General features: G+C 38.4%; 1 protein-coding gene and 1 pseudogene across 5 annotated transcripts in view; both read right to left on the bottom strand.

The window, feature by feature from the left end:
- Slc9b1 (solute carrier family 9 member B1) overlaps nt 1–17159 on the bottom strand; it is a 53977-nt gene that overhangs the window by 27286 nt on the left and 9532 nt on the right. For all 5 annotated transcript variants that reach the window (XM_076575026.1, XM_006970344.4, XM_042279968.2 and 2 more), the window contains one exon: nt 15316–15439. In XM_076575026.1, the coding sequence (XP_076431141.1) occupies nt 15316–15439 (124 nt within the window). The remainder of the gene's footprint in view (nt 1–15315; nt 15440–17159) is intronic.
- LOC102917684 (protein DEK pseudogene) lies at nt 12879–13957 on the bottom strand (annotated as a pseudogene).

The raw sequence follows: 17159 nt of genomic DNA, 5'->3' as shown, positions 1-17159 counted from the left end.
AACAAATTATTTTTTTAAAGCATTTTAAGGGGGCCAGGTAAAAGTGCTTGCCGTGAAACCTGATGGTCTGAGGTTATTCCCTGGATACCATGTAAATATTGAAGGAGACAACCAGAACCTGCTACACAAGACTATTTCCCCGAACTCAACAAATGCGCCATGACACACTTGTCTTCTCATTAAACACACATGTACACACATGCATGCATACACACACACAGACACTAAAACAAAAATTTCAGACTCTATGTGAATTGCTTTTCTTTGTAGTGCTGGGAATTCAACCTAGGGTCTCACACATGCTAAGGATACCACTGATATCCTTGAATTCTGTACACAAAGGTCTTTTTCTTTTTCTTTCTTGGTTTTTTTTTTTTTTTTTTTTTTTTGAGACAGGGTTTCTCCGTGGAGCCTATCCTGGAACTCACTCTGTAGCTGAGTGAGGCTGGCCTTGAACTCACAGAGATCTGTTGTGGATATCGTTCTCTATAAATAAAACACTGATGGCCAGTGACTAGACAGGAAGTATAGGCGGGACAAGGAGAGAGGAGAATTGGGGAAACAGGAAGAAGGAAGGGGAGACACTGCAGCCACCGCTAGGACAAGCAGCATGTAAAGACACCGGTAAGCCACAAGCTGCATGGCAAGGTATAGATTTATAGAAATGGGTTAATTTAAGCTATAAGAACAGTTAGCAAGAAGCCTGCCATGGCCATACAGTTTGTAAGCAATATAAGTCTCTGTGTTTACTTGGTTGGGTCTGAGCGGCTGTGGGACTGGCAGGTGACAGAGATTTGTCCTAACTGTGGGCAAGGCAGGAAAACTCAAGCTACAGAGATCCACCTGGCTCTGCCTCCTGAGTGCTGGGATTAAAGGCGTGCGCCACCATCGCCCAGCTTTCTTTCTTGTTTTAAGGTAGGGTCTGGCTTTGTCACCTATGCTGGTTTTCAAATGTGCTCTTGCCTATGCCTCTAATAGCTAGCACTATTGCCCACACCATAATGTTACATTATGAAGAAATGTCATGACAATGATGAGATTTTCTTGAGTTTTAAAACAGCTTTTCCAGGAAGACTACAAGCCTGACTGGCTGTGATACAAATTCTCAACTTAATTCATGATCATAATAGCAGAGCAAATTTTTAAACATGAGCAGATTAAGTCTTTGTACTAAAAAAAAAAAATTACTCAGTTAATATTTTTGTACTTATTAGAAAGGGCAAAGCCTGCAGGAAAACAAACATGGACATTGTGGGAATGGTTACAAGGTACCGTATGTGCAGGAAGTATTGGTGGACAGGGTGAGTAAACATAAGTAGTATAGAGCGAGTGAGATGGTTGAGCAGGTAAGAGCATTTGCCACACAACTCTGACTACCTAAACTTGATCTTGAGCATCCAAGGAAAAAAGATTCATGCTATGGTTCACATCTAATCCCAATACTAGCACTTCCATGGTGTGGTGGCTTGAATAGGTGTGGCCCCCACCAATTAATGTGTTCGAATGCTTGGCCTATCGGGAGTGGCACTACTAGGAGGTGTGGCCTTGTTGGAGAAAGTGTGTCACTTTGAGGGTGGACTTTGAGGTCTCATATTCTCAAGCTATGCCCGGTATGGCACAGTCTCCTTCTCCTTTACCATGTCTGCCTGCATACTGCTGTGTCCCACCATGATGATAATGGACTAAACCTCTGAAAGTGTAAGTCAACCCCAATGAAATGTTTTCCTTTATAAGAGTTGCTGTGGTCATGGTGTCTCTTCACAGCAACAGAAACCCTAAGACAGAAGCTGGTGTCAGGGCCTGGGGTATTGCTGTGATAGGCCTGGCCATGCTTTTGTTTGGAGGAATGTGGACTTTGGGACTTGGGTTTAGGAAAGCAGTGGAATGTTTTAAGCACTACGTAATGGGTCATCCCAGTAGGAATGTGGAAGACAGTGGTGCTGAGGGTGCTCAAGAGGTTTCAGAGGAGAATATTAATACATGGGCTCTAGACTGTTCTTGTGATATCTTGTAGCTGCTTTTTGCCCTTGTCTGAAAAGTCTGCCTGAGGCTAAAGTGAAGAGTTTTGGATTAATTGCACTGGCAGAAGAAATCTCAAAAGAGCCTGGTACAGACTCTGTCTTGTGGTTATTAGTGGTAACTCTTATGCAAATCTATAATGAAAAGGAGTAAGCTGAGCAGGGAACGTTACAAAACGTACAGTTGGAGAAAAAAGGAGGCACCAGGAAATGGAATGGGGCTAAGTCCTATGTTCAAGGAGATAAACAGATACAAGAAAAGCCTGATATTAAAAGGAATAAAGAGAGTGGTGACCTCAAGACAAGACCACACCCAGATAAGATTTCAACTTGTGAAAAGGAATTAAAGAACAGCTTAGGTCCAGGCGTGGAAATACACACCTTTAATCCTAGCACCCAGGAGACAGAGGCAGGCGGATCTCTGAGTTCAAGGCCAGCATGGTCTACAGAGCAAATTCCAGGACAGCCAAGCTTAGGCAATGAGGGAAAACATGGAAAGCAGAAAGCTCATGGGGATGTAATTGAATGAGGAGATTATGTTCCAGCCACAGCAACCAACAGAACTTGGCACCTTCAGACCCATGGTTCTGGCTTTAGAGTCAAGGCTAGAAGAAAGGGGTTATGGAATCACTCTCCATGACTAAGGAAAGCTGCTGAGGCCAGGCATGTGTCAGGGGTGTCCTTGAATGGAGGCCTAGAAAGGCCATTGTGTGATGCTGTGAAAGTGAAGCCTAGATTGCTGTAGAGACCCCAAGATGTTGGAAATGCCAGAGTCGTGGGATACTTTCCAAGGAGATCTGCTAACAGGAAGTGGAACCAGCCCAAGAGGAAGAAGTGTGTTGCAATCAACAAAGCTGAAACAAGTTGGAGATCTGAAGTAAGAAGACATCTTTTCTCAAAAGCAAGGTAGAATGAGAGAACTGACTCACTTCAAATTGTCCACTCACCTCAAATTCTCCGCTCACCTGAATAGAATGCCCCCTCTAAATCACCAGATGTCTACTAAGTTATGTAATAGGTACACAGGAAACCCACATGAAGACAAACAAAAGAACAGTGACAGCAGACGCTTATAAAAGACATTAGGTACTGGGAGCCATAGGATAGAAGGATCTCACCGTTCAAGAGGCAGACTGACAAAAGAGGTCTTGGGAATTCCTGGCTCTTGCCATGCTCCTAATAGTTTTCTTCTAGCAAGGTTATAAAACATATATGTGCCCACATATTTTCCAATATTTTAATCATATTTCACAAAATTTTATTAATTTCATATTCACTAAATAAATAAGCACTTCTTTTTAAATTTATCTATTTGATATTTTGTCCAATCTCAAGTGTAGAACATACAAAATAAATGAGCACGGTCTGATTAAATTAAAAGGTGAAGAGAGGAAGGAAAGATACAAACAAGATCAAGCTAGATCCTCATGGCAGATACATACACATGACTTAACTAAAACAAAATTAAATTTCACAAATGAACAAACAAAAATTAGTAGCCTTCCTATATGCCAACAGAAAACATGCTAAAAAGAAATCAAACAAAATAATTCTATTCATAATTGCCTCCAAAAATCTTGGAATAAATCTAACAAAAAAAATCAAACAATTTAATTTTAAAAAAGTGTTATTGAAATGAGTTGAAAGGTCTCAAAAGCTGAAGTACACATGGCCTCCCTAACCATGAGAGAAATGCAAATGGAAACCACATTGAGATTCCATCTCACCCCAGTCAGAGTGGGAGTCATTAAGGATACAAACAAACAAATGCTGGCGAGGATGCAGACAAACGGGAACTCACACTCTTGGTAGGAATGTACAGTACTCCAGCCACTGTGGAAATCAGCATGAGGGTTCCTTGAAGAAACTAAAATCAATTGGCCATATGACCCAGCTATCCCACTCCTGGGAATTTACCCATGTTACCACATGTCAACATATCACAGAGAGATCTGCATATCCATCTTTACTACAGCACTGTTCACAATACTAAGTTATGGAGCCAACCTAGGCACCCAACAGTAGAGGGATGAGAACAAATATGTAATATATGAAAAACAAAGTTTTCATTTGCAGAAAAATGGGTATAATTCAAGACAATCAAGTGAATGAGTCTCAAAGAAAAATATCACCTTTCTCTCATATGTTATTTATGCATTTTATATAGACATAAAAATCATATGTGTATATGATATGAAAGTAGAAGTAAAAGTTGAGAAGGGTGAGGTTAGCAGGGATGAGGGGAATTTGATCAAAGCATATTTGTATAAAATGTCCTCATGTATCTCAGAACCATATATAATTTATTATTATTACTTTTATTATTATTATTGTTATTAAGATATTTTTCTATTCATTTTACATACCAACCGCAGATTCCCCTCTCCTCTCTCCTCCTAATCCCCAGCCTTCCCCCCAACCCATCCCCCACTCCCACCTCCTCCAAGGCAAGGCCTCCCATGGGGGGTCAGCAGAGGCTGGTACATTCAGCTGAGGCAGATCCAAGCCCCTCCTCCCTGCACCAAGGCTGCCCAAAGTGTCCCACCATAGGCACTGGGCTCCAAAAAACTGGCTCATGCAGCAGGGACAGGTCCCGATCCCACTGCCTGCTTGGGGGTCTCCTAAACAGTTCAAGTTAAGCAACTATCCAGAGGGCCTAGTCCAGTACCATGGGGGCTCCACAGCTATTGGTCCACAGTTCATGCATCTCCACTAGTCTGGCTGGCTATCTCTGTACATTTTCCCATCATGATCTCGATATCTCCTGCTCATAGAATCCTTCCTCTCTCTCATGGATTAGACTCCTGGAGCTCAGCCTGGTGCCCAGCCGTGGTCTCTGCATCTGTTTCCATCAGTCACTGTATGAGGGCTCTATGATGACAGTTAGGGTATTCACCCATCTGATCACCAGAGTAGGCCAGTTAAGGCACCGTCTCAACTATTGCCAGTAGTCTAAGTTGGGGTCATCCTTGTGGATTCCTAGGAACTTTCCTAGCACTCTGTTTTTCCCTATTCCCATGATGTCTTCATTTATCACGGTATCTCTTAACAAAACTCAAATCCAAGTGGATCAAAGACCTCAACATAAATCCAGTTACACTGAACTTGTTAGAAGAGAAAGCAGGAAGTAGTCTTGAATGCATTGCCAAAGGAGACCACTTCCTAAATATAACACTCATAGCACAGACACTGAGAGCAACAATTAATAAATGGGACCTCTTGAAACTGAGAAGCTTTTGCAGGGCAAAAGACACAGTCAATAAGACAAAAAGACAGCCTACAGAATGGGAAAAGATCTTCACCAACCCCACATCTGACAGAGGGCTAATCTCCAAAATATATAACTTATATTTTGAACTCAAGAAACTAGACATCAAAATACCTAACAATCCAATTAAAAAATGTGAGCTAAACAGAATTCTCAATGGAAGAATCTCAAATGGCTGAAAGACATTTAAGGAAGTGCTCAACATCCTTAGTCATAATGGAAATGCAAATCAAAATGACTCTGAGATATCATATCTTACACCTGTCAGAATGGCTAAGGCAATATATAATTTTTAAAAACTGAACAGAATTTAAAAAAGAAAAAACATAAAAGTAGCCGGGCGGTGGTGGCGCACGCCTTTAATCCCAGCACTCGGGAGGCAGAGCCAGGCGGATCTCTGTGAGTTCGAGGCCAGCCTGGGCTACCAAGTGAGTTCCAGGAAAGGCGCAAAGCTACACAGAGAAACCCTGTCTCGAAAAACCAAAAAAAAAAAAAAAAAAAACATAAAAGTAATAAATATAACATCATAAAGAGCATTGGGAGCTGTAAGTGGCCTGAGGTGGCCTGTGAAAATGGTTCATTACTCCTGTGACCTAGAAGTCCCTACAAAATCATGCAAATAAAGAGGTTCAAATCTTCATGTTCACTTTAAGAACACCAGTGAAACTGCCTAGGCCATCAAGGGTATACATATCCAGAAAGGCACCAAGCATCTAAAAGATGCCATTTTAAAGATGCAGTATGTATCATCTGGGTGGTAGAATGGCGGAGACAGTAGGTACACCAAGGCCAAACGGTGGGATGGACTCAGGGCCAGTGGTCTAAAGAGAGTGCTTAATTTTTGCTGCACATGCTTAAAAATGCAGAGAGTGGTGCTGAACTGAAGGGTTTAGATGTAGATTCTCTAGTCATTGAACATATCCAGGTGAACAAAGTATCTAAGATGTGCCCATGAATTTACAGAACTCATGGCTCTGTTAACCCGTATATGCACTCCCCCTGCCACATCAAAATAATCCTCACTGAAAAGGAACAAAGTGTTCCAAAGCCAGAAGAGGAAGGTGAACAGAAGAGAAGATATCCCAGACGAAACTGAAGAAACAAAAACTTATGGCACGGAAATAAATTAAGCATAAAATAAATGCAGATAAAAGTAAAAGGGGGCATTGGGGGAAAGTAGTAATTATCACCCTATTCTGAAAGCTGAGCATAAGAAATTAGGATGAAGGATGAAAAAGGGTGGGAGAGGTGCAGCTTGAAATGTATAATAAGGTCACTAGGAAAAAGTTCCTCTAATAATGGAAATCAAACACTATATTAAGGGTCCCTGGCTCTACTGTGGTGGCCATGCTGAAGACCACTGGCCTGGTGGGATTAGCTGCATGCAACATTCCACAGGAGAATCTAAGAATCTTGTATACAAAGATTCTTGATAGTCTTGGCCAATTCCTTTGGAATCAAATATCAAAAATTAGACTAGCATCAGGGCAGCCAGCTAGAAGAGGTGATTCTTCTGGCTGAAAATGAACTATCTGGGCATTTTTTAAAAGCTGCAATGTATCCAAACTGTCTCTATCTCAGGCATCATTAGTAGAACCTCCTCCTGCAAACCAGTGAGAATGGCCAGTGTAGTCAGGAAATGTCTCTGATGGGCTGGTGGGAAACTGGTGCACTTAAATGTTCTGTTATGTAGTTCTGATTTACATTTCCCAGTTAGACTAAAATATTGAACATTTCCCCATCTACTTATTGCCCATTTACACTTCTTCTGAGAACTGTGTGTTTAATTCATCTGTGCATTTCTTGGCTGGATAGTTTGATTTGGGCTCTCAATTTTAAAGTTTATATATTCTAGCTATAATCCCCTAGGCTGTGTATCTGGTAGAGATGTTCTCTCGTTCTGTAAGTTGTCTTTTCACTCTGTTTATTGATTGCTTTGATGAGGCTATTTTTTCTCTAATCTATTCTTTGTAGAAGACGCAATGGTTATAGCTATGTGTGTCTATGTCTTGCTGCCATGCTGCTCTGCCACGATGGACTCTCAACCCTCTGAAACAGTGAATGGAATTAAACACTTTCTTTTATAAGTTGCCTTTGTCATGATGTTTTATCACAGTAATAGAAACCTAACTAAGACATTTGACTTCTTTTTCTGTTTGCATCCTTTTTATTTCTTTCTCCTCTCTTATTGTTTTGGCTAAAGCTTCAAGAATTATGTTGAATAAGAATGGAGACACTAGACATCCTTGTCTCTTTTTTATTTTGGAGGAAATGCCTTCAGTTTTTCATAATTAATATAATGTTGGTTATAGATTTATTGTATGTATCCTTAGTATGCTAAGGTATGTTCCACCTGTTCCTAGTTCCTAAAAGCTTTCATCAGGAAATAATGCTGAACTGTGTCAAAAGCTTTTTCAGCATTTTTTGAGATAGTACGTCATTTCTGTCTCTGAGGCTATTACGCACTGAGTCACATTTATTTATTTGCACATGTTGAACCTATCCTTGTATTCCTAGGATGAAACCAATCTTTTTATGTGTTGTTGAATTTAGTTTGTGGGCATTTGATTATAAATTTTTGTACCTATGTTCATCAAGGGAACTGTCTATAGTTTTCTTTTTTTTAAATTTATTTTGTGTGTGTGCTTATCTAGTTTTGACATCAGAGCAATACTAGCTGAAGAATGACTTACTAGCATTTTTTCCAGTTCTATTTTATGAAATTGTTGAGGAACACTGGTGTCAGTTCTTTCAAAGGACTGGATTTTTCCAGCCCTGTGTTTGTCATATTCAGAAACAATATAGCTTTAATTCTGTTCCTTGTTATATATAAATCTAAGTTGCATATATCTATAGGATTTAACTTGGTTAAGTTACATATCTAGGAATTCAACTCATCAATTTCTTCTGGCTTTCCAGTATTTTGCAATATACATTTTCAAAAGGTTCCCTAATGGCTCTCTGGTAAGTTGAGTTCTCATTTTCATTTAATACTATCACTTTCATTTTTTTTTCTCATTTACTTTTTCAATCTCCAAATGTCATCATGAGTGCATTTTAAACACTCTACAAACTTACATTAACCACTTTTCTCACCACTGTGACTCCAGTACTAGAAGGAAACAACTGAAGGAAGGAAGGCAATGTTTACTTCGTTTCATGGGTCCTGACAGATTTCAGTCACCATGGGGAGAAGGCAAAGGCAGTGAGGAAGGCTCCACCCATGGATATGCTGGCTTTTCATACGGTGCAAATCAGGAAGAAGAAAGAACCCAGGGACTTGATGATCTTCAAAGACCTGCCTCTGGTGGTCTGTCCCCACTAGCAAGACCTCACTTCCTAAAGAATCTGCAGCTTTTAAACCAGTGCATCCACTGGGAACCAAGTACTCAAAACAATGGTCTCCGAGGCCATCTTAAATGAAAACTGTAACACAGAGATCCTCCTGTCCCTGCTTTGTAAGTGTTGGGGTTAAAGGCTTGCATCATCACACCTGCCTCCTGTTTTATTTTTGTTTTCCAGTATTTTTTCTTCCTTTCTTCATTTTTCTTGAGGATTTTATGTCATTGCACTTTATCTTAGCACTTCAGTATTGTATTTCTTCCTTTTTATATTTATTTATTTAATTTATTATTTTGGCTTTTTGAGACAGAGTTTCTCTGTGTAACTGCCCTGGCTGTCCTGGAACACATTCTGTAGACCAGGCTGGCCTTGAACTAACAGATCTGTCTGCCTCTGCCTCCCAAGTGCTGGGATTAAATGTGTGCACCACCACCACTTGGCCTCCTTTTTTAAAATAATGCTTGCCCAAGAATTGACAATATACAATTATAACTAATCTCAGTCCATGTTCAAATAATGCTATATTACTTTATATACACAGAAAGTGCCTTTTGCAGTTCTCTATTACTCAGTGACAGGGATGTTTTTAAGTGATGGAAACACTCTGTAAAAACCATACAGTACCCCTAGTACTGAGGTTAAAAGGCATGGGCAGCCATGCCCAGTGGTTTGTGTGGGTGCTGGGAGTTCAAGCCCTCATGTTTGCAAGAGTAAGTACTCTTATTGCTGGGACAGCTCACCAACACTTCCGGACAAAGTCATGTAACATACTTACATAGTGACTGGAGTATAGCGGCTCTGCTTATCTCAGCATCACCGCTAACAGGGTGCTGCAACACAGCACAACAGCTATGATGTCACTAGATAACAGGAACTGTAGAGCACAATTACACTCTAACAGAACCATACTGTATAGAGTCCATCACTGACAGAAAGTCATTACTCAACATATAACTGCAATAAAGTAGTCCTGGCTTTTGGTCTTTTTCTTATACCATAGTTATTCATTCCACACATACCTAAACTATAATTACTGAATATACTGTGTTTTGAATAAACTTACCCATTTGATAAGGCAAAGAAAAGGCTTTTTTTTTTAACCTTCAATTCTTTTCCTCTTTTCTGTAGATCTGAGTTTTTGGCCTATATAAAATTGCCTTCTATATGAAAACCTCTTGACAGTTGCTGCAAGGTAAATCAATGGAAAATAGTATACCTCAAAAGTTTTTCATCCAAAAGAATTTATTTCACCTTGATTTCTGAAGGATAATTTCACAAGATCCAGAATTCTGGGTTGGTGTTTATTTTTGCTCGCTACACTCCACTCCACCCCTCTTGCTTCCGTCACTTCCGAGGAGAGAGGATGCAATTTTTATTAGGACTCCCATTTAGGCAAGGCTTCTTCTTTGTCTTATTCAGGTTTTCTCTTTCATTTCTGAAGTATTAACTATTATACTGAGAGGTGTAGATGGATTCTCCCATCTCATCTTCTCTTTATTTACTTATAGACAGGGCCTCTCTATGCAGCCTTGGCTATCCTCAAACTCACAGAAATCCACCTGCCTCTGCCTCTCAAATGCTGGGGTTAAAGGCAAGCTTCAGAAATTGAAAGTGTCTGGAGTATTATTTTTGAATCTTAAACTTCCAAGATTGCTATCCTCATGAAACCAATATTATGATCTTTAAAACCTTCATTATGGAGCTAGAGAGATGACTCAGTGGTTAAGAGCACTGACTGCTCTTCCAGAGGACCCATGTGAAATTCCTAGCACCCACAGGGCAGCTCACAATTACCCGTTAACTCTAGTTCTAGGGAACCAACACCTATGGCAAAACACCAATGCACACAAAATAAAAGTAAAATAAAACCACTGTAATTTACAAGTAAACAAAAAAACTTCATTATGAAGAGCTTACAAATAAAAAAATGCCATGCACTGAAATTAATCAGACCCAAAGTCTATACAGTGTACTGACCTTCTGTACAGTTAGAACAGTCAATCTAAAGCTACAAGCGTCACTCTGGCTTTAACATCTTCATATCGATTTGTTCTTTATTGCCAAGGTTTATAATAAATTATTTAAAGGAAAAGACCAATTTTTAGTCCCCGATTAGTTGCTTATTCCATTCACCCTTAAGCATACTAAACAAGTCAAATATATGAAAATACCTGTTAACACTCAATATTATTTCACTATATCTGCTCTATGATGTAAATGTTAAATAAACACTCAGTAAATAAAATATTTTTTCAAGCAGCATTTTTTTAAATTCAGAAATAGGTTATTTATTAAGACAGTCAAAAGCCAAAATTTAGTTTAAATTCAGAGGTGGACCATGTTTATTACCTAAAATTTTGATTGATCAAAATTTAAAATCCAATAACCTTGACTATACAAATGCTTACTTTTTTTTTTAGGCCCTCCCTCCTATATGATAAGCTCATGTTCTGCTACATCATTAGCTTAACAATGTTTAATAATCTCATATTATACATAACCTTCTGCATCTTGGTGTTTTTCACTGAGAACACTTCAGAGATCTGGCTCTCAGAACACTGTACTTTTTGTAAAGAACAAGACAAGAATTGCATTAGCAAACTTTAGTATTCAGAGAGCAGCAGCACAAACAAGTACGTGATAGTGTATTATGCACTGTGTGAATGTGTTTGTAGAGAAGGTGAATGTTCTAGACCTTGAGATTTGATGCATACAAATGCTTACTTTTTAATATAATTTATTTAACTTTTTATTTAATGTGCATTGGTGTGAAGATGTCAGATCCCAGAGAACTGGAGTCACAGACAGTTGTTAGCTGCCATGTGGGTGCTGGGAATTGAACCTGGGTCCTTTGGAAGAGCAGCCAGTGCCCTTAACCACTGAGCTATTTCTCCAGCCCATTTTTTTTAAGTTGGTTTTTTTTTTTTTTTTAAGATTTATTTTATTATGTTACAATGTTCTGCTTCTGCTTGCATATATCCCTTCAGGCCAGAAGAGGGCACCAGATCTCATTATTGATGGTTGTGAGCCACCATGTGGTTGCTGGGAATTGAACTCAGGACCTCTGGAAGAACAGTCAGTGTTCTTGACCTCTGAGCCATCTCTCCAGCCCACTTACTTTTAATATTAAAGAAATTTAATGTATGGTTTTTTAGAACTACTTTGTCAGGGATACCTACATTGCCCACACACCATCTTTGGGCATTATATCTGATACTTTTAATCATAATTATGAAGGCAGCCAGGTTTCCTGTAAGTAATATTTTATATGGTCAAAAGAAGTTACCAGTTCACTTATATTACATTAAGCCAAATGTGCTTAATTTCACCCTCTCCCAGTTTTTGGAGCTCTGGTGTGTTGATTTTGGTTTATCCTTAATATTAAATTTCTATGACACTCAGTTAATGCCACAACCACAAACTGATGACACTTTCAGGGCAAAGCAGAACTGGACAGTCCTTTAGGGTCTCCATCACTGAACTCTGACTGCTCTGTCTTGCCACCTGCCTCAACACTGATATTCTTTAGTTTATAAGTGCATAAGTCACCTATCTACATGGGCTTAAAACCTGATCTGCACAAAAAAATTGTACATCATATAAAACAAATTGGTTTTTATATTCTTTTGGTTGTGAGTCTAGCCTTTAATGGCTGAGTCATCTCTCCAGCCCTAATTTTTTTTTTTTAATACAAAACAAACATCTGTCACACCAACAACTTGACATATATACACAGGCAGAAAAAGTTCCACTGGAGTCATATGAACAGCTTTGCTCTAATATGAGCAACTGCCACTACGTTTTCACAAGGACTGAAGAGATGTATTCAAAATATTTCATATAGTAAGTACTGCATTATTCTTTGCATGTATAAAGGCTGGTTATAATAGTTTTTACTTTACTTGATTAAAAGTATATCTTAAGCAAGCTAACATTAATGCACTATAATTCACTACAGTTCAGGAACCTATGATATTACATAAAAAAATCCAAGATGTATAGCCACAGAAAGCAAGGAATAATTACTGCCATGCAAGATTTAAGCTAAAAGCTGTACAGAAATCCAGTTTAAAACAGCAGGCTCAGATGTATGTAACACTCAAAGGACAGCAATGAATTCTCCCAACTCAATAGACTTAGAAAAGAAAACACATTCTCTTTGTTCTTCAAATCTGAGAACAAGCCATCCGTCCTCCACAACAAGAAACCAGCTCTTTAGAGCTGTTTTTTCTGTTTGTTAGTTTTTTGTTGTTTTTCTGAGAGAGGGTTTCTTTGTGTAACAGGCTTGGCTGCTCTAGAACTTGCTTTGTAGACCAGGCTGGCCTCGAACTCACAGAGATCCACCTGCCTCAGCCTTTGCAGTTTTGGGATTACAGGAGTACACTACTACTGCCCAGCTTTACAGTTATTTTAATGAGATGCTTTCTCTCAGTCAAATAATTTTCATATACTTCTCTGCAAATCTCCTTCATTGTGACTTCTTCCAAATTAGCAATAATTTGGCCAATAATTTCTTTGCTATTTCCTTTAACTCTTTGTCTGGTGGTGGGTTTCCTGGATGTTTGAATTAGTGGTTTGTTATCTGTCTCGAGATCCAGACTATTTTGACCTGTCTTGACTCTTCCTGGTGTGCTTTCTGCTTCCTCACCATTAACACTTTTTACAGGTTTGGGGAGGATTTTTTGCTTTTAGCAGTAGCTTTCTGTTTGGCTTTTTCTTTTTTAGATTTTTTTTTTTTTTTTTGGTAGCTGCTCCTTGTCATTTATCTCCTTTTTATTTTCATCTTCATCACTACTGGATTCATTGACAGAATTTCAGGATATCTGGTTTGCTTTGACTTCACTGTCTTTACAGAACTGTTCTGTTCCTTTTTACTACCTTTGCTTGGAGGTGTTTTAGATCTTGGCAATGGTTTACATTAAGAAATCCAACAGCCTCTTCACTAGTTCACTGCTCACACTCATCTCTCCAAGTCAAGAATCTCAGGGATGCTCTTTAGCACATCTCCAAACTCTTCAACATTTCCTCCTTCTCTTTCTATTCGATGCTGCCTTTTCCAAAGAAAAGCCACTGAACCAATGCACATTCTTCTTTAATGCAGATGCTGTGCCTGGTCTGTTAGCGAGTCATTTTTTGTGGATTTCTAAGTTCGACACTTCTTGTTTTTTGTTTTTTTCTTACTCAAAAGAATTCCAAATGTCCTTTTCAGCATCAATTGAAGTGATAATGTGGTTTTTGTCCTTAAGTTTATTTACATAATATATTACATTTATTGATTTACATAAGTCAAACCAACCTTGACTGTCTAGAATGAAGCACACCCGATCATAATATATAATCTTAATGTGTTCCTGAATTTGATTTGGAAGTGTGTATTAAGGAACCAGTAAGAACCTAGATGATGTATGTATAAAAGAAAAGGAGAGAGACTTGAAAAAAAAGATAGTACTAAAACAGAACATGGAAGCTATGAAATCTTCTTTTCCTACAAATGTTCCTAAAACTACAAAACCAAAATTGGGGGGCGGGGGAAGGGGGAAATAAGTCATTGACCTAAGTTTGGCATTTCAGTACTGGTATTGAACTCTGTCTGCAATCCAAACTGAAGAAGGTAACGTTGGTGATCAGCACATTCCTCTTCCTCTCTCATAACAAGCACACTCTAGAAACAGCCTGCTAAATAGACAGGGACATGGGAACGAACAGATGTACAAGAGCTATGTGCAGAAAGTACAATGAAAACAGGAGCCCAGAAATTCACAGTCACATGAGGACTTTTCGAGTTCAGAGAAAAACTTAATTCATGGTCCTTAAAACACTGATGTTAATTAAGAAGCAGCCATTGCTAATGAAAAAAAAATCAATGAATAAAATTTGCTTTTAAAAGTTCAAAGTTAGCAAAGAACAAATAAAAATACATGAAAACTAAAACTTCAATTACTTATGCTTCACTATATTTAGTCTAATTTTTGTTCTGTATAGGTTATATACAGCTGGTGGTCAAAATCTCTGAGTTCAACTATATAGAATATTCACAAAGAAATAAAAAAGTAGGGGGCTAGAGAGATTGCTCAACAGTTAAGAGCATTGTCTGCTCTTCCAAAGGACCCAGGTTCAATTCCCAGCACTCAATGGCAGCTCACAGCTTTTTGTAACTCCAGTAACTAGGGGATCTGACACCCTCATACAGACATACATGCAGGCAAAACACCAATGCACTAAAAATAAATAAATAAATAAATAAATAAATAAATAAATATAAAAAAAATTATTTATTTGGCAACAATAAGATGCAAATTTTATATAAGGCCACAGTTATTTTAAAATCTGGGACCCAATGTTAAGAACCTTAGTATTGCCAGAGATAATAATATTTCTGGCTAACTAAGGCCATCAAAAGAAAGTTTGCAACAAGAATCTTTAATTAATGTGGCCTCTAACTCCCACATTTAATATTAGAATACATGGAAAAGAATAAACTATAAATCAAGTAATACTTTGGTTTTGAAAGGATGAGGAAATATTTATTCTGTCTACATATTGTTCAGAACTGAGCTTGCCATCTGAGGTATATATCATATATATCATATATATATATATGATACATATGGCAGTGGCCTTATTATCTGCATTTTATTAGGCGCACATACTTCTCATTTTCCTCCCATGTACATTTAGTTCACATACCATCTGTAATTATCTTATTGAATGTTCCTTGCGGAGGACAATAACTATTTGTACTTCTGTTCACCTGTTGTTTCCTTTCCTTAGTGTCCTCATACGTTGAACTAGAAGCAGGAACACTGGAAACCTGAAGTCAAACAAGGAACTCTTTTAAGAACTGTACTCGCCACATAAGTTTATGAATGTAAGCAATCACTACATTTTATAACTAAATTCAAATTACTGTCAACATGGGAAACACCCATCACACGCTTCAGAAATAGGGAATGTAACAGCAGACTATTTTGCAAGGAACCATGACTCATATGTTACTACAGCTGCATCTCCACCAGTACTATTACCATTTATATACTTAACAAGTAAGTCTCTATTGTAGGCTTAACAATTGAACCTGTCTACCCTTTGTTTATCTCCCTCAGATTAATCACCAAAACTTTCCTGAAGTGAAAATATAACTAAATTGGAAAGTTAAATATGAAAAATTATATAACTGAAAAAAAGAGAAAACCAGAGGTAACTTCCTCAGAAATTCAAGTTTGCCTCCACTAATATTTATACATATTTTGATAATTTATGGTATACATTATTCCTCCCTCCCAACCTTTGAATGTTAATGTAATTATGAAACTACTGACTTAGTGAAATATCTGTGGTTTGTGAGAGTGCAGAGAAGATTCTCCTAATATAAACAAACAATTCCAACAACAAACCCAGAGTTAACCTTGGAATAGTGACTTCTGTGTTTAGTGTACCTTGCCATGATGGACGGATGGGTAGGTGGGTGGGTGCACATATGTGCCAACACTAAGTGTGCCGCTAGCATTCTGAATGCACTTCTACAGAAGTGTAGTAAAGGCTAAGCTGCACTGATAACCAGGGGCTCAGAGAGTTAAAATGAATGTCTATGATGGAGCCAACACTGCACCTGAATGCTAAGTACACATTCTGTAGCTCTTTGAGACAAAGCTCTCAGATCTAATAACCAGTCTGTTGTGTTCCGGGGTAGAGATGTGCTGTAGACTACTATTTTAAGATGTATTACATTTGTTTACGCTGTGGAACATTTGTTTTAATAATGCAAAGATGTGTTGCATTCTTTTATGTTGCATTTGTTTAACTCTGTAAAGCTGTGTTACTTTGCCTGTCTAAAACACCTGATTGGTCTAATAAAGAGCTGAATGGCCAATAGCAAGACAGGACAAAGGATAAGTGGTGCTGGCAGCAGAGAGAATAAATAGAAGGAGAAAAAGAGAGAGAAAAGATCAAGGAGCAAGCAAAAAAGGAGAGAGGACATCAGAGGCCAGCCACTCAGCCACACAGCCAGCCACAGAGTAAGAGTCAAAGTAAGATATACACATGAAAAAAAAGGAAAAAGCTCAGAGGCAAAAGATAGATGGGATAATTTAAGAAAAGCTGGCAAGAAACAAGCCAAGCTAAGGCCAGGCATTTATAAGAAAGAATAAGCCTCCATGTGTATTTATTTGGGAGCTGTGTGTCAGAACCCCCAAAGGAGCAAAGAGCCAAAAAGTAAAAGAGTAAAAACAGCCAACAACATAGGTGTTTTCTAGAGTCTCCATCACTGTACGGAATGCTGAACACACAGCAGCGGGCTTTTATTGGGGTTATGGAAAGTCATGAGTCACACATAGTGAATCAGAGCATCATATTTTATATTTCAGCGTGTACAATAAATGGACATAGGTTCGGATGAATTAATCACAAAGAAAAGAGAAGCGAGGTGTGATGTTTACAATATCACACTGGGCTTTCTGGCTTAAACACTGTAGGAATCTCTATTTAAAAATAAGCAATTTATAATTCTAACTATAAACAATTATTTAGTAAAA

The sequence above is a fragment of the Peromyscus maniculatus genome, chromosome 6 (assembly GCF_049852395.1).
Source record: "Peromyscus maniculatus bairdii isolate BWxNUB_F1_BW_parent chromosome 6, HU_Pman_BW_mat_3.1, whole genome shotgun sequence".
In the NCBI taxonomy this organism is placed as follows: Eukaryota; Metazoa; Chordata; class Mammalia; order Rodentia; family Cricetidae; genus Peromyscus; species Peromyscus maniculatus.
This window is presented reverse-complemented; position numbering and strand designations above follow the sequence as displayed.